Raw genomic sequence first — 27295 nt, 5'->3', positions numbered from 1 at the left:
TGGATGACTACGCAATACCCCTCCCCCCACACCCTCCCCCTTTTCCGAACAGCATCCATGACCCCCCTATCGTTGTCTCCTTAAGATAAAGAATGTGTGTCCAAAATTTGGTTGAAATCGGTCAAGGGGTTCAGAAGGTACACTGAGTTAATGGATGACTAAGCAATACCCCTCCTCGCAAAACAAACTTTTTATCAGAGGGTCGGAGACCTATATGTAGTGCTATATACCAAATAACTCAGTACGACGAATTGAGGTCATGTCTGTGTGTGCGCGAAAAAATCTCACTAATTTTTTCAGAGACTTATCCTTAACCGATTACAGTATCCTTATGGCAGATTACAGTGGGCTGGACATGTGGTGCGTATACCGGAAGAAAGACCAGTAATGTTCGTTTAGCAGAGAACCTGAAAGAGGTCGTTGTGGCAAAAATGCAATTTTTTACACGCAAAAATCGTGTTATGGCCAAAATACTAATTTCAAAACCAGTATAGCAAATACTTCTTGGCACTTAAGCTCATCCAATTTGCTTGGAATATTAATAAGCGAAATTTTTCAATGAGTACAATTTTGTTAAGAAAATTATTTTGAGTTTTTTAGTGGAATGTCTTCACTTGTCATAAGACGAGTTTGTACCATCCCATTCAATTCCACCACTTGATTGTACCTTGACAGATACGTATTTCGACCTCAACAGTAAGGTCGTCTTCAGTGTCTCGTACTTTACTCGACAAGTCACCGATTAGGCCGTCTAAGACGAGTTAAGTACTCTCCATTTAATTTTAAGTCGAGTCAAGTACGAGACACTGTAGACGACCACACAGTTGTTGTCGAAATACGTATCTGCAAAGATATCGAAAATAATTGGTGGAATTTAATGGAGAGTACTTAACTCGTCTAAGACGGTTGAATACATTCCACTAAAAGAGCTTTATATATTTTTCTGATTAATTAGGGTTTTTATTATATTTTTCCCTTAAAAAAACTTTTGCGCTTGACTATTCTAATCACGTTTATCAGACCTAATATAAATATATTTAATACTCTATCATGTTAGCTATCAGCAATAGTTCTATAGAACCAAACGTACTAGAAGAAAATGCGAAGCGCATGCGAACATGCCCAGCTGTTTCGAAATCCTCTCTGACAGCAAAGCTCGATGAGAATCAAAACAAAAATGATTCAACCACCTCGTCTGCAGTCCATTTCATCACCCACACACAGTGCTGTGGCCTACTAGGTACGAGATATCGCACGGTACATAGCATACGAAACATCGCCCATCTGCAGTGCCATTAAAACATTGATTGAGTCGATCACGGTTCTACCGAAGGGTCTATCTATCTAGCGAGTAGTTCGAAAAATCGTAAGAAAGCAAAAACAATGCAGACCGAACGGAGAAGGTCTGCTTAGGCCAGTGCCAGTCACCGTGTGCAAAGCCGTCGTTCTTCGATTTCCTCCAGTCAGGTAAATAGAAGTTTTCGTATTTGCATTTCGCACAAATGGTCAACACTTGTGATCCCGCTATTCTAAGCTCGGTAATGAAGTAGGTAGCAATTGGTACGGTTAGTACGTAATCGAAAGCATAGTGAAATCTATAAACACCGTCTTCAGGTTTTTTCAGTAGTGGAATGATTGGGTTCCATTGAAGCGGGGCGTATATCTCCATGTGATGTGGTATTTAGCTAAGGTGGTGATATTGAAGTAAAGAAGATCTGACCGCTCAGCAATGAACTGATTAGATTGACGCTGAATATGTAGGTATGTACCTAACTGTGAGTGAGTGAAGGTGTTTCGTAGACAATTTGAGAGCAATAATATATGAATAGGTAGTTGAACGTAAAAAAAATTGAAAACTTCACAAAAAGTGTGGATTTGGTGAGACATCAGTAGGTCAGGAAGTCAGTGTGTTGAAACAGCATCTCTCCAGATTTAATTTTAAACCTGGTTGGTGCACAAAAAGTGAATTAAGAATGAAGACGACGGCGATGGCATAATACGCATAATACACTGTGGTGTAGCTCCGATTGCTGATACTCAGAGCACATGAGGTACCGTAAAGTGTGGTGGCTTCATGCAATATGCAAAATCTGTTGAGTTTTAGTTGCAATCACATATATTATTTTAGTGAAACATCTTAAACAATATTGAAGCCCTTAGCTTCTTTATCTTCTTTCTTGGGTCTACGTTGATACTAAAACTTGACTTACTTTTGTTTGTAAGAGGTTTTGTATTCGTTCAAACAATACATATTAAACAATCAGAACATTGGATCCTCAAATGACTATATAATCAAACGAATGTTTGCTATCATGATGTGGAATCTATATTTTTTAGGTTGTCATCAAGAACGAAGTATTTTTATACATTGCATTCTCAATACCCTATGGGCCGGGGCTCTGCTACCCAATACACACCAAGCGCCAACACAAAGTTGTCACTTTTTTGGGCAAGTTTCTGTGTATCTCAGGTTCAAACGATCACAACTCATATCGAATATCCCCAAACTGCATAACAAAGGATATCCTACAAAAAGTGTACGCATAAAATGATATGAATTAATTTCCGTTTTACTTTTACGAAGAAAAAAGTACAACCCAGTCAAACCGTTTGGTGCGCTGTTACAACCAACCTTTCAATCATGCCAATAAAAGCTTAAGATGTTGTCTTAGCGATGTTGAACAGCACTGGAAAATTCGTTTTTCAATATTTTTAAAGTTCTAAAATTGTAAAAATCATATTCCTAAAAATGCGGTTTATGTCTGAACTGTGGCAATGTAACTCTGAATTACGGTACCATACTTCAATGTTGTTAGTGTAGTCAACCGGTGTGACAGTCAATTGTACGTTCAGCGTATAGAGCAGGCAGCGAGGTGGCGTCGTTGGCGTCAGGAATTATCGTGTGAAAGTTACAAAAGCAACCGGCGGGAGTAGTCGTCCGTAATTCACTGCTGGTGTTTTCTTTTTTCCAGACCAGGGCAGCCGTTGCGAGCGCTGAAATAATTGTCGCGTCATTACTGAAACAAATACGCATCATCCGCGAAAAGCATGGCAGTTTCGAAATTCAGGTGAGTCATATTGCTGGGTGTTGGAAGGTTTTGATACAGGTATGAATTTGGCTTTTTTACAGTACTTAAAATATCTGAACTAATTAGTCGAGATCTCAATCTAGTTTGCTTATGAACGTTTGAAAGCGATACACCAAATTTTGCCACTTAAGAACTTATTAACCAATAGACCTACCAAGTTTAGTTCGAAGCAGCCCACATGTTTGCAATTAGTTCGAAAATATTGATATATAGAAAGATATGGAAGATAGCAGTTCTATGTCAAGTATGGAATCAAAATAGATAAAACAAGAATTAGTTTTTTCATTTTACCATTTATCAGCTGATAAATACACATGGCTGATTGAATAAATGATTATATTATCGATGCCGATTATCTTTCTTGTAAATCAAAAGGCCAGGGTCTTTAGGGTGGCAAATTATGAAATAAAAAAACTCTGTTCCCTTTCAACCGATCAATGTGAAATTTTGAGACAGGTCCAGTTTTCATTCTAGTTTTGAATCCACATCGAGTAGTGTTCAAATTCCAAATGTTTCCATTGGGGTACTTATGATTTGGCGTTTGTAGTATTTTAGTTACAAGTCCAAAACATGTCATGTGACAGCTCTTCAAGTTCTTTATGGAATCGCACGAATTATCTTCTAATGAGTCTGTAAAGGACAATTGAGCCGATTGGCCACATTTGGAACCTTGTGAAATGACTCGGAGGAACCTGTAAGAGTGTAGACGTGTGTTCCGATTTGAAAATCGTCGACGAAGGCGTTTTCGGCGTCACACCAAAAGCTAAATAGCTTAGCCGGCATTCATCAGCGTGGCAAATTTTTAAATGCTTTTCTTTAAGATATTTTTCCTGGATTTTTAAAGACATTCCTGAGAATCTAGTGAACATTCATTTGGGATTTTTGCTTGGATTTTCCCCGAGAATTACTTTGAAGTTTCCGCGGAAAATTCTTTATAATTTCCAAGAAAAGCATGCGGCATTAGTGAGTAAAAATAATATAATACAAAATACGTATTGCGAACCGTGGGGACGTGTCGTTATTTTGATGCCAGTACTTGGGTTTTACGATCCAGGATTAGACGCCGGCTCAATAAGTGAAGAAAATCCAACTAAGGGTTTATTTCGAGCTAAGAGCGGCCAGCGAGTTCTCCGGGTCAAAACCCAAATACTTTCCACAAGACCACAAGAGCATCTGTGGGCCTCGTAAAAAGATATTTTAGTTACAAGATTAAGATTGTCGCTTTTCGGAACATCTTTTGCTGGCGAGGATAGGGTGCTAAATGTCAATGAAGGAAAAATACATACGATTTGACAGTTTGGTACCACACATGTTTCGGACAGCAGAACAAAGGGAACCGAAGCGACAATCTTTATCTTGTAACTAAAATATCTTTAGCCTCGTACGATACGTTCCTCGATCGTCTGCGACGAGTGGTTAAACTCAATCTTAACCATCCTTAAGGCAATTGCGGATCAATCACAATCATCCATATTCACTTTCACGTGCTGTACCTGCCGATGATTGCTACAACGACTCAAATTGATTTTTTTTTTCAGACTAAGGCCGAAGTGGCCTGTGCGGTATATAAGAGTCTTCTCCATTCGGCTCGGTCCATGGCTACACGCCGCCAACCACGCAGTCTGCGGAGGGTCCGCAAGTCATCTTCCACCTGATCGATCCACCTTGTCCGCTGCGCACCTCGCCTTCTTGTGCCCGTCGGATCGTTGTCGAGAACCATTTTCACCGGGTTACTGTACGACATTCTGGTTACATGCCCGGCCCACTGCAGTCGTCCGATTTTCACGGTGTGAACGATGGTTGGTTCTCCCAGCAGCTGGTGCAACTCGTGCCTCCTCCACGTACCGTCCGCCATCTGCACCCCACCATAGATGGTACGCAACACTTTCCTTTCGAAAACTCCAAGTGCGCGTTGGTCCTCCACGAGCATCGTCCAGGTCTCGTGTCCGTAGAGGACTACCGGTCTAATGAGCGTTTTGTAGATTTCCAGTTTGGTACGGCGGCTAACTCTATTCGATCGGAGCGTCTTGCGGAGTCCAAAGTACGTACGATTTCCAGCCACTGTGCGTCTCCGAATTTTTCTGCTGGTATCATTTTCGGCAGTCACCAGTGAGCCCAAGTACACAAATTCTTCTACCACCTCGATTTCGTCACCACCGATGCCAACTCGCGGTGGGTGGCTCACATTGTCTTCTCTTGAACCTCTTCCTATCATGTACTTCGTCTTCGACGTGTTAATGACTAGTCCGGTCCGCTTGGCTTTCCTCTTCAGTCTGATGTAGGCTTCCTGATGTTGCTGATGTTGCGTGCCATAATATATATGTCGTCGGCGAAGCCAAATAGCTGGACGAAGCCAAATAGCTGCTCTTCGTATTACCCCTTCCAAAGCGATGTTGAATAGCAGACACGAAAGACCATCACCTTGCCGTAACCCTTTGCACGTTTCGAAGGGACTCGAGAATGCCCCTGAAACTCGAACTACGCACATCACCCGATCCATCGTCGCTTTGACCAACCGTGTCAGTTTATCCGGAAATCCGTGTTCGTGCATTAGCTGCCTTGGCTGGTCCCGATCGATTGTATCATATGCGGATTTGAAGTCGATGAATAGATGATGTGTGGGCACGTTGTATTCGCCACATATCTGCAGTACTTGGCGAATGGCGAACACCTGGTCTGTGGTGGAGCGTTCGCCCATAAAACCCGCCTGGTACTACCCCACGAACTCCTTGCAATTGGTGCTAGTCGACGGCATAAAATTTGAGAGAGTACCTTGTAGGCGGCATTCAGCAATGTGATTGCGCGGTAGTTGCTACAATCCAGCTTATCGCCCTTTTTGTAGATGGGACACACGACACCTTCCATCCACTCCTGCAGCAAAGCTTCCTCCTCCCAAATCTTGGTAATAACCCAGTGCAGCGCTCTAGCCAGTGCCTCACCACCGTGTTTAAATAGCTCTCCTGATAGTTGGTCAACACCAGGGGCTTTGTTGTTTTTCAGCCGGCCAATCTCCTCCTGGATTTCCTGGAGATCCGGAGTCGGTAGAATTATGTCCTGCGCGCGTTCTCCCAGGTCCATCACCATACCGCCATCTTCGTCTGCCACATCGCCATTCAGGTGTTCTTCGTAGTGCTGCCGCCACCTTTGGATCACCCCACGCTCGTTCGTAAAAAGGTTCCCGTTTATGTCCTTACACATATCAGGCTGTGGCACGTGGCCCTTACGTGAACGGTTTAACTTCTCATAGAACTTTCGTGTGTTATTAGCGCGGTACAGTTGCTCCGTCTCTTCACGCTCTCGATCTTCCTGCTAGCGCTTTTTCCTCCGGAAAATCGAGTTTTGTCTGCTCCGCGCCCGTTTGTATCGTGCCTCGTTCGCCCTCGTGCGGTGTTGCAGCAATCTCGCCCATGCTGCATTCTCTTCTATTAACTGCTCACATTCGCCGTCATACCAGTCGTTTCTCTGATCCGGGGGCACCGTGCCAAGTGCAGCGGTTGCGGTGCTACCAATGGCGGATCGAATATCTCTCCAGCCATCTTCAAGAGACGCTGCGCCTAGCTGCTCTTGCGTTGGGAGGGCCACTTCCAGCTTCTGCGCGTATTCTTGGGCTAGTCTACCGTCTTGTAGCCACACAATGTTAAGCCGCAGCGTCCGACTTCGACGCGTGTTGTACACCTTCGAGAGTTTTTAGCGCAGGTATACTGCAACGAGGTAGTGGTCGGATTCAATATTCGCATTGCGGTAAGTGCGGACGTTCGCGATGTCGGAGAAGTATTTACCGTCGATTAGAACGTGGTCGATTTGGTTTTCCGTTTCTTAGTTAGGTGATCTCCATGTGGCCTTGTGGGTATTTTTGCGGGAAAAGAAGGTGCTTCGGACTACCATTCCGCGGGAGGCTGCGAAGTTTATGCATCGTTGGCCGTTGTCATTCGATACGATGTGCAGACTATCCGGTCCGATGACCGGTCTATACATTTCCTCCCTTCTACCTGTGCGTTCATGTCACCGATGACGATTTTGACGCCCCGCAGTGGGCATCCATCGTATGTCTGCTCCAGCTGTGCGTAGAATGCTTCTTTCTCGTCGTCGGATCTCCCTTCGTGTGGGCAGTGCACATTGATGATGCTATAGTTGAAGAAACGGCCTTTAATCCTCAGCTTGCACATTCTTGCGTTGATTGGCTGCCACCCAATCACACGATGGCGCATCTTACCCAGCACTATGAAGCCGGTTCCCAGCTCGTTGGTGGTGCCACAGCTTTGGTAGAAGGTAGCCGCTCGATGTCCGCTTTTTCACGCTTTCTGTCCTGTCCAGCAAATCTCCTGCAGCGCCACGACGTCGAAGTTGCGGGGATGTAATTCATCGTAGATTATCCTGTCGCAACCTGCGAAACCTAGCGACTTGCAGTTCCATGTTCCAAGCTTCCAATCGTGATCCTGTATTCGTCGCCTAGGTCTTTGCCGATTATATCGAGTCGCATTATCTCTTATATTGTTCGTAATGATTGGTTTTCCAGGCGGCTTATTGGGCATGCGCAAACCTCCTGTCTCGTCGGAGGGCCGTCGTGTCAGGGCTGTTTATCGTCCAGGACTTGGGCTTGTGCGCTTTGAGTGGCACACGGTCGCTTTGGTGATGCCTACTTGCGGATACATGCAGCTTTTTATAGAGGTTCCCAGGGCCCACTGTCAAACCGCACCACATCCTAGGCAAGCCCCACAACTCGCAGATTGCCTGGGGAGATTCAAATTGATAACGTATGGCTATTGCGTCTAAGTGTAGTAGCGCTCGGCATTGTCCCGCACACTCAAACAACAATATGTCAGTTTCCCACCGATAGGCATTGAATATTTTTGCATATTTCATAAATAATCTATCTACCTCAAATGAAAACAAAAACAGAGATTTCGACGGGAATCCTCCAAGCATACCGAAGGGAACCTCCAGGGATTCTGAAAGCAATATTCTAAGGAGTCCGAAGGGAATGTTCCATGATTTTCAAATTTTCCTGGGATGTCGACGGGAATCCTCCAGGGAGTCGGACAGAATTGTTTCAAAAATTCCTTCGGGAATGTTCCAGAGATTTCGACGAGAATGTTTCAGAGATTCCGTCGGAAATCCTCCAGGAATTCAAATGGGAATGTTCCAAGGATTCAGTAGGCAATGTTTCAGGGATGTAGAAGCAAATCATCGAAGAATTCCGAAGCAATCTATCGAGGGATTCCAGTGATTCCGAAGGGAATCTTCCAGTGATGTTGAAGCAAATCGTCGAGGGATTTCGAAGTAAATCATCGAAGTATTTCGAAGCGAATCGTCGAATGATTCCGAGATAAATCTTCAAGGGAGTCTGAACTACATCTTCGAGGAATTCTGAAGCAAATCGTCGATGTATTACGAAGGGACTACAAAGGGACTACAAAGCAAATCGTCAGAGGGATTCCGAAGCAAATCATTGAGGGATTCCGAGGCAAACATCGAGAGACTCCGAATCAAATATTCAAGGGATTCCGAAGCAAATCATTGATGTACTTACTTGATACTTGATGGGCTACAGCTCTTCGATCATTGTCATGATCATTGATGTATTCTGAAGCAAATCGTCGAGAAACTCCGAGGCAAATCTCCGAACGATTCCAAAGCAAATCTGCGAACGAATTCGGAGGAATTCGGAAGCAAATCAACGACAGATTCTGAAGCAAATCTTCCATGGATTATGAAGGGTGTATCTTTCAACGACACCGATAAGAATCCTGCATAAATTCTTCTGGATTGCGATTGGACTGAGTTGGAAAGGAATACTTTATAGATTCCAATGAGAATTGATCTTGGATTCTGATGAGAATTTTTCTCGCATTCTGATGAGAATCCTTCACGAATGCTGATGGGAATTGTGGAGATTATCATGCTGCTAGGCAAGCGAAAGTCTGCTGATAAACTGTCACTCCATTTCGTGATGGTTGACCAGATGTCTTTGCCTACTGACGAAGTACCACGATTGCTTTGATTGATATTTTAGTGGCTCTCCTTTGTTGTCCATATCAAGTTTATTATGATGCTTTCAAATAAATTTTACTGCCACACAGGGAAGCACACCCCAAGTAACAATTTGGATGCTTGGAAGACTTATCATAGTTTTATGGTGGTTTTATAGAGGCATGCTAAAATGCTTATTGTTTTATATCGGTTTTATATAGTTGTCATTTTAGTTGGTCCGCAAGTGTACTATAGAACTCTCTTCTGCCAACCAGTATAAAACTTACGCTTGCAAGTTTTATTATGGGTTCTGAGTTGGTTCTGTATTCCATCTTACAACTATAAAATAAAACCAAAATAAAACAAGCAGCAAGTTTTAAGTTGGTTCTATTCAGGACTTATATAAGCTTTCAAGTTTTATGAATTCCAGTTTAAAACCTTTATATAATTGTTACTCTCAGATAGGTTTTGGTCAAGAATTCATAATTTATTTCTACCATTTTCTACTGTTTAATTCGAAGTTTGAATTTTGTTTGTTTTGAATTTTGTCTCAATCATAATCACAGTAAACTTAGAAAAAATGAGTGCTTGGAAAAATTTTAAGGCTAGTGGATCCTACAGGAGAAAAGTTAGAGAAAATTTGCGGCAAATCCATCAATCATTGTTACAGAGCGATATCGTTTCTACAGTACGAGAGCATTCTAGTGTGATTCTCGAGCTTCCTCCTCCGGATCAGTCAGGCATGGATCAATTGGAACATGATACAATGGAAGCAGGTATGTCCGAGTATGCTGCTGATGCTGACAACACATCATCGGAATATTTTTGCGAATCCGATGTGGATAGTGATACTGGTTCCAATGAGATCGACGACGATATAAACCTAGTTGAGGATCTAAGATGCTGGGCCCTGTCTTTCAACATAAGACATATTGCAGTTAAGGAGCTACTAAAAATACAGAACCGGCGACTATCTAACACTCTTCCGCAAGATCCACGAACTCTCCTTAAAACAACGCAGACGATCTCACTAATACCGGTTGGAGATGGACATTATTGGCATCACGGATTTAAGTCTTGCATTGAAAAAGTTTTCAGCGAGATTAAGGAACCAGTAAACATATCAATAAAGATTAACATGGATGGACTTCCTGTCTACAAAAGTTCCAAGGACGAGTTTTGGCCAATCCTTTTCAATATTGACGAGTTTCCCTACATCAAACCAATGGTGATAGGCATCTATAGCGGAAAGCATAAGCCCACGGATTTAACAGCTTTCCTGGACCCGTTTGTCAACGAAATGATAGACGTCTGTAAAAACGGAATTATGATCAACGGATTCATAATCACTGTTTCCATCCGCTGCTTTGTATGTGATTCGCCAGCTAGAGCATTTATCAAAGGTAAATACATAATCATCACTGCTTCATTGAATGCGTATTGTATGGCTTATTTTTGTATACAGGTGTGGCAAACTTCAATGCTCAGAATGGTTGCCAGAAATGCGTTTCCCGGGGAGAATATTCACATGTTTCACATACTAATTTCTACCCACAAAGCAGTTGCCCAACCCGAACTGATGAAGGGTTTCGGAACAAGGACTATGGATCGCACCATAAAAGCGATTCACCGTTGCTGAGACTTCCAATCGACATGATTAAGGATTTCCCTGTAGGCGATTCACTTCATCTGATCGATCTGGGCATCATGAAGAAACTCCTTCTTGGATGGCGTGATGGAAGTGTCGGATCATACAGAACCAAGTGGCCTGCTAGCATTTCAACCGACATTTCGAAGAAATTGTTACAGCTCAGAATGCCACTAGAGATACACAGATCAATGCGAGGCCTAGACTGTCTTTCACATTGGAAAGGTTCAGAGTTTCGTACATTTCTACATTATGCATCCATCGTCATCTTGAAACCTGTTTTGCCTCCGCATGTCTATGAACATTTTTTAGTATTCTTTTGTGCTATTACAATTTGTTCGTCAGATATGTATTCTTCTATGCTCGAGTTGGCTCACCAATTGTTAACACACTTTGTTGACATGTTCAAAAGCATCTACGGTGAAGATTACGTAACTAGTAATTTTCATAACTTGATGCATTTGATCGAAGATGTTAAACGATTCGGCCCATTGCATAAGTTTAATGCATATCCGTTCGAAAGTAAACTATTTGAAATAAAAATCTCATTCGAACTGGCAGTAAACCATTAGTACAGATCGCCAAACGTCTAACTGTATTGAATCAGGTAACTAGAAATGCAAATTACAAACCAAAAACTAAACATCCAGTTTTAAAAAATGAAATATCCATGAGCACCAGTAATCAAAATTTTATGAATAAACCGAACAAATCGTTTTCCAAAGTCGAATTTGAAAATTTTACGTTGACGACAGATTCATCTAACAAATGGTTTTTGACCAATGATAATAAAATTGTAGCTTTGGATTGCGCTATAGAGCAAGATGGTGTTATAAAATTGTCAGGTAGCAAGTTGAACGACATGCAATTATTTTTCGAGACTCCGATAAGATCTAATGTGCTTCATATTTATCAATCTAATGGAAAAATCAATCATAAAGCTTTGTATGATCTTACACAAATTAAGTGCAAAATGGTTAGCATTCCGCTTATAGATTCCAGTAGTGTATTCTTTCCATTATTACATACTTTGTAAAATAGCTACTCACTGAAGATCTCTATTAAAATATAAGAACAAGAAAGTAACAAACAAGTGTACTTTATTAAAAACCAGAAAATGAACATCAATAACAAAAATCTTAATTGCTATAACGGCGAAAGTTAGTTCTTATTGGCTGGATTCACCGGATGCTCCCATTTGGTTCGACGAATGCGGCTGTTTGTTTCGGATCCCATACTGCAGGTTCGCCGGACGATTCTTATGCTTAGATACTGCTTTTGACAGTACACGCTGCTTACTATTTTTCAAAACTCGCTTGAAAAATGCATCACATTTTATAACCGTGAAGGTGTAGTCGGCTTGCAGAATCAATTTCAAGAATAGCTCACGAATACGTCGATAAGCCAATAATGAAATTTTCGATTGTAGCTCACTTTCTCCCTTGGGCTCCTCTGAAACATTTTCTCTTGAAGTTCCCGTCCAAGAACATTTCGTTAGAAACTGTCGAGTAATAAAATGATCGATAAGACGATAGCAACAATCAATGCCATCCTCCTTTCCATTTGTACCACAGATGTGACTCATGATTTTGACGTATTTGGAAAAAACAGTATCGTCCTTCAGGCTCATCTCCAAAGCATCGAGCATCTCAAGTGAATCAACGGGTTTGAAACAGTCCTCTGATTGAGCTTTGTCCATTGACGCTTTACTGCCTGACAGGACTGATTCAATATTGTCCATTCTTGTATGAAAATAGTCCATACTTGTTTTTAATTGAGCAAGGCTGTTGATTATTTTTGTCTGATTCTCGACGATGATAACCTGGTTGGTTGCAATATCCTCCAAAGATAGCGGTTGTGAAATCGTGTTCACGACAGACTGGATTGTAACTTCACTTCCACTTGTACCTGCTCCAACATCTTCGTTCATATATACAATATTGTTGAACGCTCCTTCTGGCAACTGCAACGCAACCTACAATGAAATATACGTATGTTAGGGAAGATCCATTAATTACGTAACGCAAAAATGGCCATTTTCAACCTCCCCCCCTCCCCCCTCACACTATTTGTATGAATCATTTAAAATGTTTGAATGAATTGTCACACTTCAGGCAACCCCTCCCCTCTATGTGTTACGTAATTTATGGATGCTCCTTATACAGTAAACGAAAGCTGCATATTCTCTAGTTACTTACCGTGGTATCTGGAATTCTCGGCTCCGTCATTACTGACACTTCGGATTGCGAATCTCAACAGGAACAAATTCGTTGAAGTTCTTCGGAACATGTTTTGTTCATTTGAATTTGAAATGATTTGCTTCCGCTGTTTTTGGCTGCAGTTGGGGCTCCTCTGCTTCGGTGTCAGAGAGTGTTTCCATTTGCGGATCTCGGCTTCAGCCTCCAATTTAGTACGGCACTCTCGCTTTTTCACGCAACGCATTCGCTGCCACTTGTTTGTAGGCATAGATGATTCATCAACATCAATTTGGCAGCGCTCATCGCCTTTGGCCACCATAGAAAACCGTCTTTTTCCCAGCCGGAAGGGACTACGCTGAGACACAGCTCCCCATCTTCATCGGTCTGTACAACTTTGAAGGGCATTCTATAAAAAAAATAATGAGATACAAATAACGTTGTACAATAACAAAAAAAATACTTACTTTTTGAGATTTTTAGCAATGATAGTTATGTTGATTAAAAAAGTTTGTTTATTTCTAGCGTCGACTTTCTCGTAGCTGCAGTCAAAACGTCAAACCTGAATAAAACCAGCAGGCTGCGATTTAAACCAGCTTAAAACTTGCTGGTCATATCATGGACGTATAAAAGACGAGATAAAACCTCAGGCTACATAAATTGCTTTGATATAACCAATTCAAGAGTATGAGTCTTATAGAGGCATATTTAATGCATATGAAGTTTTATATGAAAAACATGTCGCCACAAACAATAAAAAGGATGAACGACATGATTTAATACCTGAAAATATGAATTTTTATGGCCGTTTTAGAGGTGTAATGCAACAACCTATTTTTTTTTCAAACTAGCATGGTACTTTTATAATAAATAGAGCTGTTTTTCAGAAGCTTTTCTCTTAAATTTAGTTTAATACGCGGAGAAACATGGTGTAAAATAATCATATATTGCATAATTAATGAGGCGCACTGATTTTATAGTACTTTTTTATCTTGGTTTCACCATAAATAATTAATGGCATGGTTCCAAACATACATGGACTGAAGTTGAACAATTATAAACTTTGAGTTATTTCAACATGGTGGATAATCATAGATCTAATTGTTTGTTGATGATTGGATTTCATGAATTGCTGAGAGACAAATATATTTGTTTGGGAAAGATTTAGGAAAAAAAATAAACAAACGTCAATGTTTGGACGGCTGGAAAAGAGTGCGAATGCTGGTTGTAACAACTTTTGGAAGAGGTTATATCATAGTTTTATAGCGCTCCTACCGAGGACCTTAAAACTTCGTAGTCGGGAGATGGTTTTATGCTATATGTTTTATGGAGGGCTTGAAGAGGTCGATAAAAATTTTATAAAACGGATGCTCCTGATGTGGGTTGCATATTAGGTTTTACTGGCTGCAATAAAACTGGGCCAACAGGCCGTGACATGGTTATATAGCGATCTCCAGGCGGTTGTGAAAACCGTGAAGTCGGCATGGGAGGTTTTGAGACTAGGTTTCGAAGAACGCTATAAAACTTTGATATAACCTGATTTGTTACTTGGGACAGGAATCTTTCTCAGAAATGAGAAACAAGCTTATTTGTCTTCCACTCATTTCATTATAGTGCTGTCCAATGAGCAGCTCAAAGTAGCTCGAAGTTGTTCCCGTCCTGCTCATTATTTTTTGTCAACAAATGGGCATGAGCAGGACAGGGAGAAACTTCGAGCTACTTCAAGCTCTCATTGGACAGCACTTATGATAAGGTGAATAAAGGAGATAACTTTTCTGTCTTCAAACTTTTTCAGTAATTCATTTTGCTATATGTTGAAAATTTATATCACTGTTAATTAACTTTTCAAGTTCTAGGGGGCAGAGCGTTAATGAATAAAGCTTCATGAATGATTAAATTGGTAATGATTAAATCATTTAACCTCTATGATTAACGATTATGATTGATGATTTATTCATTTTTGACAATGATTAAAGATTATGATTAAAGAATAATTTTTTTTTACGATGATTAACGATTATGATTAATGAATAAAACGTTTGAAGTATGATTAACGATTACCGATCGTGATTAAATGTTGACAGAATATGTGTATGATTGATGATTAACGATCGATATGATCAATGAATAGTGATAATGAATAATCAAATTGAATGATTTGCATAGTGATCAATAGTCAAGAAACCTTTCTTTCAAATTGGGTTATTGAAAGGTATAACATTATATGATTATGATTAAAGATTAATGAATAAAAGCAATGTATGCAATGATTAAAATTGATGATTAATGAATAAAATCAAAACAATTATGAATATGATTAGTGATTAATGATTGAATGTAAAATTATATGATTGACGATTAGTGACTAATGATTAAATCATATTTTTTGGATGATTATGATTAATGAATAATGATTAAATAACCCATTATTCATTAATCATGATTAAATCTATGATTAATCATTAATGCTCTGCTAGGGGGGCTAATTTTTTTTCTAGGGAGGGCTAAGCCCCTCTAGCCCCCCTTTATTTACGGCAATGTTCAGCATTATTATTGATAAAACGGTGATCGTCAGAGCCTCTTCAAAGTTCAGATCGTTCTTCAATCCAGAGCGTGATAGTTTTAGACGCATTGAAGGATTGATGACTCCTCTAGTCCTCTGCTGTGTATCATTCATGGATCTAATAGCATGCGTTCTATGCACAGCTGGAGCAGACATACGATGGATGCCCACTGCAGGACGTCAAAATCGTCCTCGGCGACATGAACGCTCAGGTAGGCAGGGAGGAAATTTATAGTCCGGTCATCGGACCGGATACTTTGCATACCGTATCGAACGACAACGGCCAACGATGGATAAACTCTGCAAGAATATCCACAAGGCCACACCACCTAATCAAGAAACGGAAAACCAAATCGACCACGTTTTAATCGACGGTAAATTCTTCTTCGAGATCACGAACGTACGCACTTACCGCAGTGCAAATATCGAATCCGACCACTACCTCGTTTCAGTATGTCTGCTCTTAATACTCTCGATGGTGTACAACAGGGCTTCATTTCTGGACGATCAACAGCTTGAAATCTTTTAAACCTAACTTCCTATATAGCGAAAAGTATGTGTTAGCGGGGGAGTAGAAGGGGAACTAGACACCGGGTTCTCAGCAGGACCAAACACGCTAGGTAGATTGTGGTACAGCTTTAAACTGTAAATATATTTTAGTTAGCGGATGTTCTAGGCTACATGTTTGATAGCTTACACTTTCGGTGTTTTTACGTTACAGACTATCCTCTACTCAGCCCGACTCAGTTCACGAGTATCCTAGCTATAAACAGGGAAATCATTAGATTGTAGTCTAGTTTGCATGTTAGATTAAGTTACTTTTAGGCAGAAACTATATTTTTAACTACACGCTAGATTCTAGGTTTTAACCTCTTTTAGTAAGCTGCAATAGTAATCTTAATTAGCTTTATATTATAATTCTCACATATTTCTGCTCTGCTTCCAATTCATCAACGAGTTCACAAATAGTTTTAGGTATTTACTTATGGGTTTAGGTAGAATATATAATTTAGATTTTAGAGAAACGATTAGTCACTTTGCTTGCGATTCACATGCCAATTTTTCCCTTATCTCCTCTGTTGTCTTCTGCTCCTTTTGACAGGCCATGTGCCAGGTTCAGTTCAGATGACACCTGTGACGGATTACTTCGAGCAGTGTAGCCAGCGGCAACATCCTCCCCCCCGTAACACTGGCCACCGGTCCCAGTTTTACCAACATCCGATATCTCTAAGACTGCTAGCTTAGCGACAGATCTACGCAGACATCCCCTCGCAGTTTTCACTACCGCCTGGCGAATGCGGCCATCGCTGCCCGGTATGACCTCCAATACTCGTCCCCTAATCCAGTTGTTCCTAACGCCGTCATCAATTATTAAAACGAGGTCGCCATTTTCTATCATCTTCTCTTCTCCGAACCACTTCGTTCTTTTCGTCAGGGTCGGCAGCATCTCCTTAATCCATCGTTTCCAAAAACAGTCTAACTGATGTCTTATTATGTGCAAGGAACTCTTCAGCGCAGCTGATTCTTCGGTTGGCTCTGCAACAGGTTGTCGAACACCACGTGAGCTTCCCAAAATGAAGTGATTGGGAGACAGTGCTTCACTCTCCTTAGAATATAGTGGTAGATAGGTAAGCGGTCTACTGTTAACTATACTTTCTGCTTCGGCGACGAAAGTTAGCAGTGATTCGTCGTCCAGCTTTCTGTCACAGCGGTAAGCTCCCATCATTGCCTGCTTTACCGACCTTACCATACGTTCCCACGCAACCCCCATGTGGGGCGACGACGGAGGAATGAAAAGCCATTTAGTTGTGGTACTTGTAAGAGTCGCAGCAACACCGTGTTGTATCTCCTTCATCAAAATCCGTTCAGTGCCGTGGAAGTTGGTGCCGTTGTCTGTATAGATTTCGGCCGGTGAACCACGGCGACTTACAAATCGACGTATAGCTTTGATGCATGCGTCCGAAGAAAGGTCATACACTACTTCACAATGAACAGCTCGGATGGTTAGGCAGGTAAAGAGTGCTATCCACCTTTTCGCACCGCCGCGCCCTACCTTCACCGACAGAGGCCCGAAGTAGTCCAGACCAACGTATGTAAAGGGCCTGGTGTACGTTGCGAGCCTAGCTGGTGGAAGTGAAGCCATTCGTGGTACTCGAGGAGCTGCTCGTTGTAATTTGCAAACCGTGCATCGGTTGTTAATTTTGCGAACTACTGTCCTGAGTCGTGGCACGTAATACCGCTGTCTAATCTCGTTCACTACAGTCTCAAAATTGGCATGTTGGAACATCCGATGATACTGTTCCACCATAAGTTCGGTGATCGGATGTTTCCTTGGAAGAATCACCGGAAATTTCGTGTCGTTGCACTTTGTGCCGCTTTTATTCGTCCGTCCAATCATAGAATTCCATTGTCGTCAATGTACGGCGTTAACTGGTGTAATGTGCTACGTGGATCGAGATTTCTCTTCTCCGTTTCTGAGCAGTTCCGATTGCGAAGAAGTATCGTCATTTCTGTTGGAAATTCTTGCCACTGAGCTTCCCCGATTAACGTTACTTCGGCTTTCCTTAACTCTTCTTGTGTGAGGAAACTATCAACCATCGCGACACCAAGACGCTTTCTCTTCAGATTACCCACGTATCTGTGAACATAGGCTATAGCCCGCAGAAGCCTCTCCCACTTGGAAAATCGTTCATAATTGATAATTGGTAACCGCATTGAACTTTGGTAATGGGCGTTGCATGGTCGTAGTTCCTCCTCAACTGTTTGGCGCGAGAACAATTGCTTTGGCCATTCTTCGGTTGATTGTAATAGGTATGACGGTCCTCCAAACCAAATGTTTCCTACATCCAGTGATGGGCCACTTCCCCATTTTGTTGCTAAGTCCGCAGGGTTCAACTTTGTTGGTACCCACCGCCATTCGTTAACTTCAGTCACCGATAAAATTTCTCCAATTCTACAGGCCACATATTGCTTTTATTTCCTTGGATCTGCTTTAAGCCACGACAGTACCGTTGACGAGTCCGACCACAAGTAGCGCTCTGTAACTTTAAAGGAGTGGGAATCCAGGACAAACCGCATTAATCTAGTCCCAAGAACCGCAGCCTGCAGCTCCAGTCGTGGTACAGACAACGGCTTCAGTGGCGCCACTTTAGTTTTTGCTGACACCAACGCACAACGTGCTACTCCATTTATATCTACAATCCTGAAGTACGCTACTGCCGCATAGGCAGCTTCGCTTGCGTCCACGAACACGTGTATTTGCACCTTCCGATAGTCGAGTTCTGTAGCACCAGCGAAATAACATCGAGGTATTCTAATATTGGCTATTTTCCGTAGTAACGAAGTCCATCTCTGCCACAATTCAAATTGTTTCTCTTCAACTACCTGATCCCACTGAGTTCCAGTACGCCAAATCTCTTGCAGCAATATTTTACCATGGACTAGAAGGAACCCCAATAATCCTAATGGATCAAAGAAGCTCATTAAGCAGCGAAGTACTTGTCTTTTCGTTGGGTGTCCGTCACTGCAGATGATTTGCAGTTTATCGTCCTTTAGTTGCGTACAGAAACTTAATACATCGTCATCCGTAACCCAGAGCATACCTAGGACTCGCTCGAAATTTTGACTTTTGTCGTGAATTTTCCTTTCTCCAAAGGTTCTCCTAAACACTGCATTACATGGCCGCTGTTGAATTGCCAATTCCTCAATAAAAAGCCACCTTCTCGTTGAATCGCTTTAACTTGTACAACCGTGTCTGCTGCGTCGTCTTCTGACGAGAAACTAGCTAAATAGTCATCTACGTATGTATTCTCGACAATTTCCTTTGCAGCAAACGGGATTTTTTTGGCGAACTCCTTGGCGTTCTTGTTCTTAACATACTGGGCTGACTAAGGCGAACAAGATGACCCAAATGTAGCGACGTCCATTACAAATACCTCAGCTGACTTTGCGGGATCATCGCGCCACAAGAATCTCTGCGAGTGCCGATCGGTTTCTCGAATCCTTATTTGGTGGAACATCTCTTTGATGTCCGCCGTTACCGCTACAGCGTACTGGCGAAACCGGAATAACACCCCTGTCAAGGATGCTAGCTGATCTGGACCTTTCAGGAGCATGGAGTTGAGAGAAATTCCATCGACCATGGCCGCTGCATCCCAAATCAGACGAACTTTCTCTGGCTTCTTCGGGTTAACCACCGACCCGAGTGGCAAGTACCAAACCCGTTTGAGATCAGCTGTCTGCATCTCTTTGTCACTGATCTTGTGAGCATATCCCTTCTGTTGATATTCTGCTACTTGCCGACACAAATTTTCTTTCAGAAAGGCGTTCTTTCCCATTCGACGTTCCAAACATTCAAGTCTACGAATTGCCATGCTGTAACTCTCAGCACGCAAAACAAAAAGTTGTGACATTCTTTGCATTAATCATTTTGTATCAAATCTCGCATGCAAACCACTCACAGAATGTTATACTTGTTACGTCAACTCATTGCATTAAATCGGTTTATTTGGTTTCGACCAACACATCTAAACGACTCTCTTTAGCTCCTCCAGCAACAAATATATGCATCGTGTACATCAGCATAGCTTCGACTCACACAATCTTCCCGACTCCGTGCAACTTGATGGTGGACAAGGACGCAGAGCCAATTCCATTTTCATCGCCCTTTGCTATCTCTATTACCCTTCTACTTCATTCACATAGTATAGAACGAGGATTATGATAGTCTTCTATCACTGCTTCTCTCAGCTAGTGTATAGCCCAGATGGCAAGCGCGTCAGCCGGATAGCGCTAGGCTTGGTGGACGACAAAGGTTCAATTCTCGATTTCGGTCAAATTTTTTTTGTAAGCAAATAAGGTTGGCGAAGTATGTGTAAAGAATTCGTTCCTCGACGGAAGTTTAAAAATAGATTCTATGTAGACACTAACACAAACCTAGTTCCTTTTTCTCGTGACCAGATACCTAATGCAATGGCTTGCTATATTGACTTAATGCAATCTGTGCATGGGCCTCAGCCTCATGCAATCTGTGCATGGAATTCATGCACGATTGTCATAAAATCATGCATTCTCTGGTTGGGTGAGGAAACTCGATATCGTCTTGTTTCCACAATAACCCCGTCTCAAATCTATCGCCAATGCGAACAGTTGTTCTCTGTAGAATTTCGAGAGCTCTCTTGTCCTCCGCTGCGATCAATGGTTCGGTTGAGCTTGATCTGACATCTTCCAGAGTGAAATAGTTCTTCACCATCTCGTGGAGGTCCCGATCGTTGTTACACTCACATGTGTGAATGTTGAGTGACGTTGACGATGGATTACTTCCTCCACCATACACACACCATCCCAGTCGAGTTTTGACGGCCACTGGTCCATTTGTTTCACCTTCTTTCACTTTTAATGGAACTGTTACGTGCAGATTATTCACTCCAATCAGTAAACGAGGGATCGCATTATTGTAGCTAGATATAGGCAGACCTTTCAGATGTTCAAACTTACTTCTAAGAGACTCAATTCGTAAGGTTTGACCAGGCAGTGCAAGGCTCTCCACTGTGCGAACGTCGTTCAATTTTAGAAGGTTTCTTTGCTTTGCCCCAGACACCTCAAGATGTAACTGTTTCGAGTTGGCTTCTACGCGTGAAACATTTCCTGTCCACGTGAGACAGAGAGGCATACTTCTACCCATAATTCCGAGTTCCTTGGCGAGTTGTTCTTCTAGAAGCGTGTGATGCGATCCATCGTCTAGGAACGCATACGTATCTACCGTCTTGGAAGGTCCATGAAGTGTAATTGGCAAAATACGAAAGAGCAATGGATGTTCCATTAAACGGTGCGTATGGCTCCCAGCCGATTCGATGTTTCGCGCACTTGTTTCTGCTGTGGGTTGACTACTGCTATTTGAATGCAGCAAACGATGGTGTCGATATGTACAACCGTTGATTCCACACTGGTTGGCGTTGCGACAGCTCCTTCTTCCGTGAGCATTTAAACAACTGCGACATAACTCGTGGATTTGTACCGTTTTCCAACGGTCATCGACAGAAAAAGCTCGAAAAACGTCGCAGTCTCGAGCATAATGTCCACGCTCCTCACATACAACACAACACTTCTCTTCTTGTTTCGGATGTTCCGGTCTAACCAAATGAGCATTCATTGAACTTCTGGGTTTAATTTTCGTCCTATCTGTGGAACCGCTTTTACCATACCCTCCAGAGTACAGCGTCACCTTGCTTGCTGATATCACAATTTCACTCATGAAGTCTCCAAACGTTTTCAAGTTCACTTCCACATGTCGTTGCATGTAGTTGGCCCAATCCATCTTGACGTGTGCCGGAAGCTTTTCCACCAGCTCCATCAACAGATAAGGATTTGTTAGATGGGACTGTTGACCAGCTGCTTGAAGATGGTCGCATAAACTTGCACAGCCATGCCGAATTCCATTAGAGTCTCGAGTTTCTCGGCCTTCGGTGCTGGAGTTGATCGCACCTTTTCTAATAGCACACTAATTAGCAGCTCCGGGCGTCCATAGAGAAGTTGCAGAGTACTGATAACTTGAGGCACGGATTCTGGCAACAGGAGACGACTTCTGACTGATTCGTAGGCTGCACCTCTTAAACATCGCTGTAGTCTTGTCAAGTTTTCCACTTTAGAGTACCCACACGCGACGGTTGTGTTTTCAAACGCACTTATGAATATCGGCCAGTCCGCGGGGTCACCGGTGAACACAGGTAAATCACGAGGCATTACTTGTCGCGCGGCTAACTGCGAGGGGGAAGGGGCCTGCTCAGGCACACTCATGGCGCATAATGCAGGAGACAAACTTGATTGAATATTATCAGAACGAAGTTGAGTATTGCCTCTTTGTGCTGAACAAGTTTTGTTTCCTTCCGCAACTGCAGGAAAAGAAACAGTAGGGACACGGCCTTGTATTGGAGGCTCTGTACCAAAAACAGGTGGAGAATGTTCAATATTAGGAGATACGCTTATCGAGCCTAATTTAGCTAGCAAATCTTTATATGAGTCATTGGTAGGTTGAAAGGAGGGCTCCTCGATTTTCTTACTGCTAATTGTTGGCTTACCTGGTGGCAGTACGGGGGGTGCAGGGAGTTTAATATTACCTTGGGTTGCCTTTATACAACCTACGATTTGATTTGGATACTTCGGAGCAGTTTTAGGGTACGCGCCAGTATTTCGCCGCTGATTCAGCAACATTCTATTCACTGAAGTATTAGCCATCGTCGGTTGATTTGGTTGTTCTTCCATTGACGGTCCATTACTTGGCTTCGGTTGGTCTAATCTACCTCGTTCCGCTAATTCTTCTCCGCCGACGGCGCCCTCTAATTCTTCATTCTCAGCTAAGTTTTCGACCCAAGCACTCACTCTCTGCATACCGGAGCGCCGGCTTACGTGACTTCGTTTAGATCCGTTCTCCTTTTCTGCTAACTGCTCTTCCAGCAGTTTATATTTCTCTTGCATGGCCCTTTTTTCCTGCTCCAAAGCCTTCTTCTCCGCCTCCCATTCGCGCTGCTGGATTGCGCGCTCTTCTTCGAGTTGCTTCAGTCGGAGTGCTATACGTGCAGCGTTACTACCAGAGGACGACACACTTAGTGGCAGGCATGTGGGACAGGTCCACGGTCGCTCCGATATTGAGCTAGTCACTCCTGCACATCGCATATGCCACCAAGCGTCACAATTATCGCATTGTACTAAATTGTCGTAGGAATTGGGGCGCGAACAATTTACGCAGCCTCCCTCTTGTCCTACCTTTGGCGATGTAGGAGATTTGTTTTTCGAGATAGTACTCATCGTCGAAAGTTTTTAAGCTCTGTTAGCGGGGAGTATGAAGGGGAACTAGACACCGGGTTCTCAGTAGGACCAAACACGCTAGGTAGATTGTGGTACAGCTTTAAACTGTAAATATATTTTAGTTAGCGGAAGTTCTAGATTACATATTTGATAGCTTACACTTTCGGTATTCGTACTGCAGACTATCCCTCTACTCAACCCGACTCAGTTCACGAGTATCCTAGCTATAAACAAGAAATCATTAGATTGTAGTCTAGTTTGCATGTTAGATTAAGTTACTTTTAGGCAGAAACTATATTTTTAACTACACGCTAGATTCTAGGTTTTAACCTCTTTTAGTAAGCTGCAATAGTAATCTTAATTAGCTTTATATAATTTTAGGTTTGCATTATAATTCTCACATCTTTCTGCTTTGCTTCCAATTCATCAACGAATTCACAAATAGTTTTAGGTATTTACTTATGGGTTTAGGTAGAATATATAATTTAGATTTTAGAGAAACGATTAGTCACTTTGCTTGCGATTCACATGCCAATTTTTCCCTTATCTCCTCTGTTGTCTTCTGCTCCTTTTGACAGGCCATGTGCCAGGTTCAGTTCAGATGACACCTGTGACGGATTACTTCGAGCAGTGTAGCCAGCGGCAACAGTATGGTTAGTCACGACACGGCTAACGCTGGGTGCTGAAGGAATAAAATAAAATAGAATAGTATTGGCATCATTCATTTATATCCGAATGCGCGAACCTTTTTTGCATATTAAGCGATGCTTTCTTTATTTCTTCTAGGTCGTTTTAGAAGGTCCTCTTCCATAATGGCCCAGTGTTTTTTATCGAGCGCCGATCTTTTGGCACAAAATCGACATCATTCGCATTTTACCACTCTAGCGCGTCTTTCGTGTAGTGGCATGATGGCAAATCCGGCCAGAACATCGTCGAAGCGTCGTGAGCTATCAGGAGAGATATACACCTGGCCATTTATGGTGCTTGTGGTAACGAAAGGTGTACTCCGCTTTTCGCTAGTACAAATCGCTTGCGAAATTGAAAACTTCTTGGTGAACTTTAAGTCTTTAGGTTCTCGGGGACATCACACTTAGCCTTTGTTTTTTGATTAACTTCTGGTTGTACAACTTCCGGGAACGGATTTTTTCGACCGTATTGTGTTTCTCATCACAGTTTGGGGACTTCTGACCCTTAAACGTATGTAGTCTAGCTTAGCTATAGTAGTCTTACTCACATGCTACTTTTCAGCCACATCTGAGGCGTTCGGTTTTCGTTTGAAGGCCCCAACCAAGCGCTTGTGATCGTTTTCGTTGACCTGACGGCCCTTTTCCCGGATCTTCGCTTCCGATCAACAGACAGACGTGCTTCGAACCGTTTCATGATATTAGACATTTTGAACCATTTTATGATACTAGAGATTGCGATTTACAACTTTTTTTTTTCGGAGGAACGATGCGATAGATCCTTATTCTCAAAGCACTCGTGCAAAAAATTTTCGCGCACTCACCGTTTTTTCGTTTACTTTCTGATGAAATCAATCCACAGAGCGTATACAATACATATTAAACTATGTCTTCGCAAAAATTCAATTTATTTTATTTACCCGAAAAGTTAGAGCAATTTGAGCATGTGCGGATTTTAAACGGTACACCCTTTATTCCCCTTTTATTCTTACGTCCTTTCATATAACACACCTTTTTTCATTTTGTTATTCTCGTTCATACCCTATATATGCATCTGCAGTGACGTCGACGAGTATGGATTCAAACGTGAACCAGACTTCGACTACCAGTCGTACGAAAATATTATGTCCAGCTACTACACGGTACTGACGACCCGGAGCATCAAGTGGAAAAAGTTCGCCAAAGACTCGGACATTCTGTCGAATCCTCGCAAGCTGAAACGATTCGTACGCAAAGGTATTCCCGGCCCACTGCGGGAAGATGTGTGGATGAAGTCGTCCGGTGCCTATCGATTACAGCAAATAGAACCAAGTCTATACCAGACCTTGCTGCGGTACGAATACGATCAGGAAATCTGTAGGTACCCTTCCATGGAAGTCGCGATGCTCATGGATGTAGAATCTTATTAAATTTTATTCATACAATTCAGCGGATCAAATCAAAATCGATCTTCCACGTACCTTTCCCGACAATATTCACTTTGAGCAATATAAGCTCGGCCTGTACAACGTGCTCATTACGTATGCACATCACAACAACTCGGTTGGCTATTGCCAGGGACTGAATTACATTGCCGGTGAGTAGTGTGATACATAGGACGACTGCGTGTTCTATGCTTTAACATTTCCTTCTCTATTAATTAGGCCTAATATTAATTGTGACGAAAAATGAAGAATCAACATTTTGGTTGCTCAAAGTGCTGGTAGAGAACATAGTTCCCCTCTACCACACCAAGAAGATGGATAACCTCATCACGGATATTGATGTGCTTAGCGAATTAATTAGAATACGCGTACCTGATGTGCATAAACATATCGCTGACTTAGGTGAGTATTTGAGCTTCAAATATATAAATATATTGATGTGTGATGTTTGATGTTTGGTTTTCAGGACTGCCATGGCCTGTGATAGCCACCAAGTGGCTCATCTGCTTATACGCGGAAGTGGTGCCTACCGAAACCGCCCTTCGGATATGGGACTGTGTGTTTCTGGAGGGAAACAAAATCTTACTACGAGTTGGAATCACTATAGTGATACAACTACGGCAAGAAATCCTGGCAACGGATGATATTTCCACATTAATAGGCTTATTCCGGGCGCTGGAGAAGAACCCCAATCTGATGGATTGTCATCAATTTGTTAGCAGTATTTTTAAATTGCCTGGGTCGTTGAAACGAACTCAGATCGACCGACTTAGGAGAGAACTGTACGAACAGAGGATAGCCAGCAAACAAAAAGGTTCCTAGGGTTTAGAGGACTATATCCTTAAGAGATATAGACTGAACTTGGTGTAACCAATTGATCCAAAGGGGAACAATCTCCATCCGTGGCCTTCAGATGTAAGGATTCGTCGTTTCGCTTGGTATTCATTTATGAGTTTGGTTTCTGTTGTTTGTTCACTTGCCTTGATATGAATACCAGAAGAGAATATGCAACACGGCACTAATTCGGTGGAGTAAAATATGCAGATTTTACATATATGCTGTTAATTTAGGTTTTGAATTAAAAATTTTGCGATCATTCGCATGTTCGCTACATATATGCTCAAAGGATACGTTCGACTTCGTCCTGCATATAGACAGAATATGACTGCATTATCACATACCTCAATTTAAATAATTGTAAGGTACTTGATAATGGGAAGTTGCACACTAATGTGTTCATTAGGGCAGTTCAAATTTCAAAATTGTTTGAAAATTCCAACTCTTATTCGTCACCAGTTGGAAATTTGAGACACCTGTGACCTGTCAATATTTCAGGCAATTTGGTGGCGATATGGAAGTGGTGCGAAGATAATTCGTTTGTATAAGAATTTGATTCGAACAAATTAAAAATATATTTTAACATTCGTACAACTTTTAATTAATTATAAATTCATTACCATTAGCATCAATTCAACTAAACATTGCAATAGTTTTTTTATCGTTATTGTTATTATTGTTTTTATTTGAGAGGTTATTTTCGCCGGGACCTCAGCATTTTTTGTTTATTTTACCGCTGAGTTTCAACAAACATGATTTTTGCCGAGATCTTAGTAAAAGTTTCAGTTGCTGAGATACCGTAAATATTTTGACGAAAATCAGTAATAAACAAAATTTCCTGCTGTTTTACGAGACGAGCCAGCCTCGGGCTGAAAGTCTCGATAATAAAGAATAAAAAAAAATAAAAAAAAAAAATTTGCTGCTTCAGTTCTCAAATTTAATGAGCAACAGCGGTGCCCGATTTTACCCAAGCTCAAGAAAGAAAAACTTAGTGTGTAGACTGGCTCACCTTTGCATTGCAGTAGCGAATAAACCTAAAAAACTGATGCTTTATGGCGATACAATTTTATTTCATAATTTTGT

The 27295-nt window shown here is 41.9% G+C and overlaps 2 protein-coding genes across 6 annotated transcripts; both read left to right on the top strand.

Annotated features, from left to right (window-relative positions):
• Nucleotides 1-1197: 1197 nt before the first annotated feature.
• LOC134203268 (growth hormone-regulated TBC protein 1-A-like) lies at nucleotides 1198-27002 on the top strand. 5 transcript variants are annotated; one of them, XM_062678141.1, is made up of 6 exons: nucleotides 1198-1467; nucleotides 2973-3068; nucleotides 25012-25307; nucleotides 25381-25527; nucleotides 25595-25777; nucleotides 25842-27002. In XM_062678141.1, the coding sequence occupies exons 2-6, from the start codon at nucleotides 3049-3051 to the stop codon at nucleotides 26195-26197; spliced, it is 1002 nt and encodes a 333-aa protein (XP_062534125.1). In that variant the 5' UTR covers nucleotides 1198-1467; nucleotides 2973-3048; the 3' UTR covers nucleotides 26198-27002. The 5 variants fall into 5 exon arrangements, with proteins under 5 accessions (XP_062534125.1, XP_062534130.1, XP_062534127.1 ...); XM_062678146.1 differs by lacking the exon at nucleotides 1198-1467 and adding an exon at nucleotides 1485-1538; XM_062678143.1 differs by lacking the exon at nucleotides 1198-1467 and adding an exon at nucleotides 1578-1757.
• LOC134203263 (uncharacterized) lies at nucleotides 9826-11279 on the top strand. The gene is made up of 2 exons (XM_062678136.1): nucleotides 9826-10462; nucleotides 10525-11279. Exons 1-2 carry the CDS (start codon nucleotides 9826-9828, stop codon nucleotides 11277-11279), a joined length of 1392 nt encoding a protein of 463 aa, XP_062534120.1.
• Nucleotides 27003-27295: the final 293 nt, after the last annotated feature.

This window comes from Armigeres subalbatus, unplaced genomic scaffold (genome assembly GCF_024139115.2).
Source record: "Armigeres subalbatus isolate Guangzhou_Male unplaced genomic scaffold, GZ_Asu_2 Contig1729, whole genome shotgun sequence".
Lineage (NCBI taxonomy): Eukaryota > Metazoa > Arthropoda > Insecta > Diptera > Culicidae > Armigeres > Armigeres subalbatus.
This window is presented reverse-complemented; position numbering and strand designations above follow the sequence as displayed.

What these genes read in the sequence shown, in the direction of transcription:
- LOC134203268 (XM_062678141.1), top strand. Translation starts at nt 3,049, where the DNA reads ATGGCAGTTTCGAAATTCAG. An exon ending in ATGGCAGTTTCGAAATTCAG is followed by an intron (nt 3,069 to 25,011) that starts GTGAGTCATATT and finishes ATGCATCTGCAG; the next exon opens with TGACGTCGACGAGTATGGAT. An exon ending in GGGACTGAATTACATTGCCG is followed by an intron (nt 25,528 to 25,594) that starts GTGAGTAGTGTG and finishes TCTATTAATTAG; the next exon opens with GCCTAATATTAATTGTGACG.
- LOC134203263 (XM_062678136.1), top strand. Translation starts at nt 9,826, where the DNA reads ATGGAAGCAGGTATGTCCGAGTATGCTGCTGATGCTGACAACACATCA. An exon ending in AGCTAGAGCATTTATCAAAG is followed by an intron (nt 10,463 to 10,524) that starts GTAAATACATAA and finishes TTTTGTATACAG; the next exon opens with GTGTGGCAAACTTCAATGCT.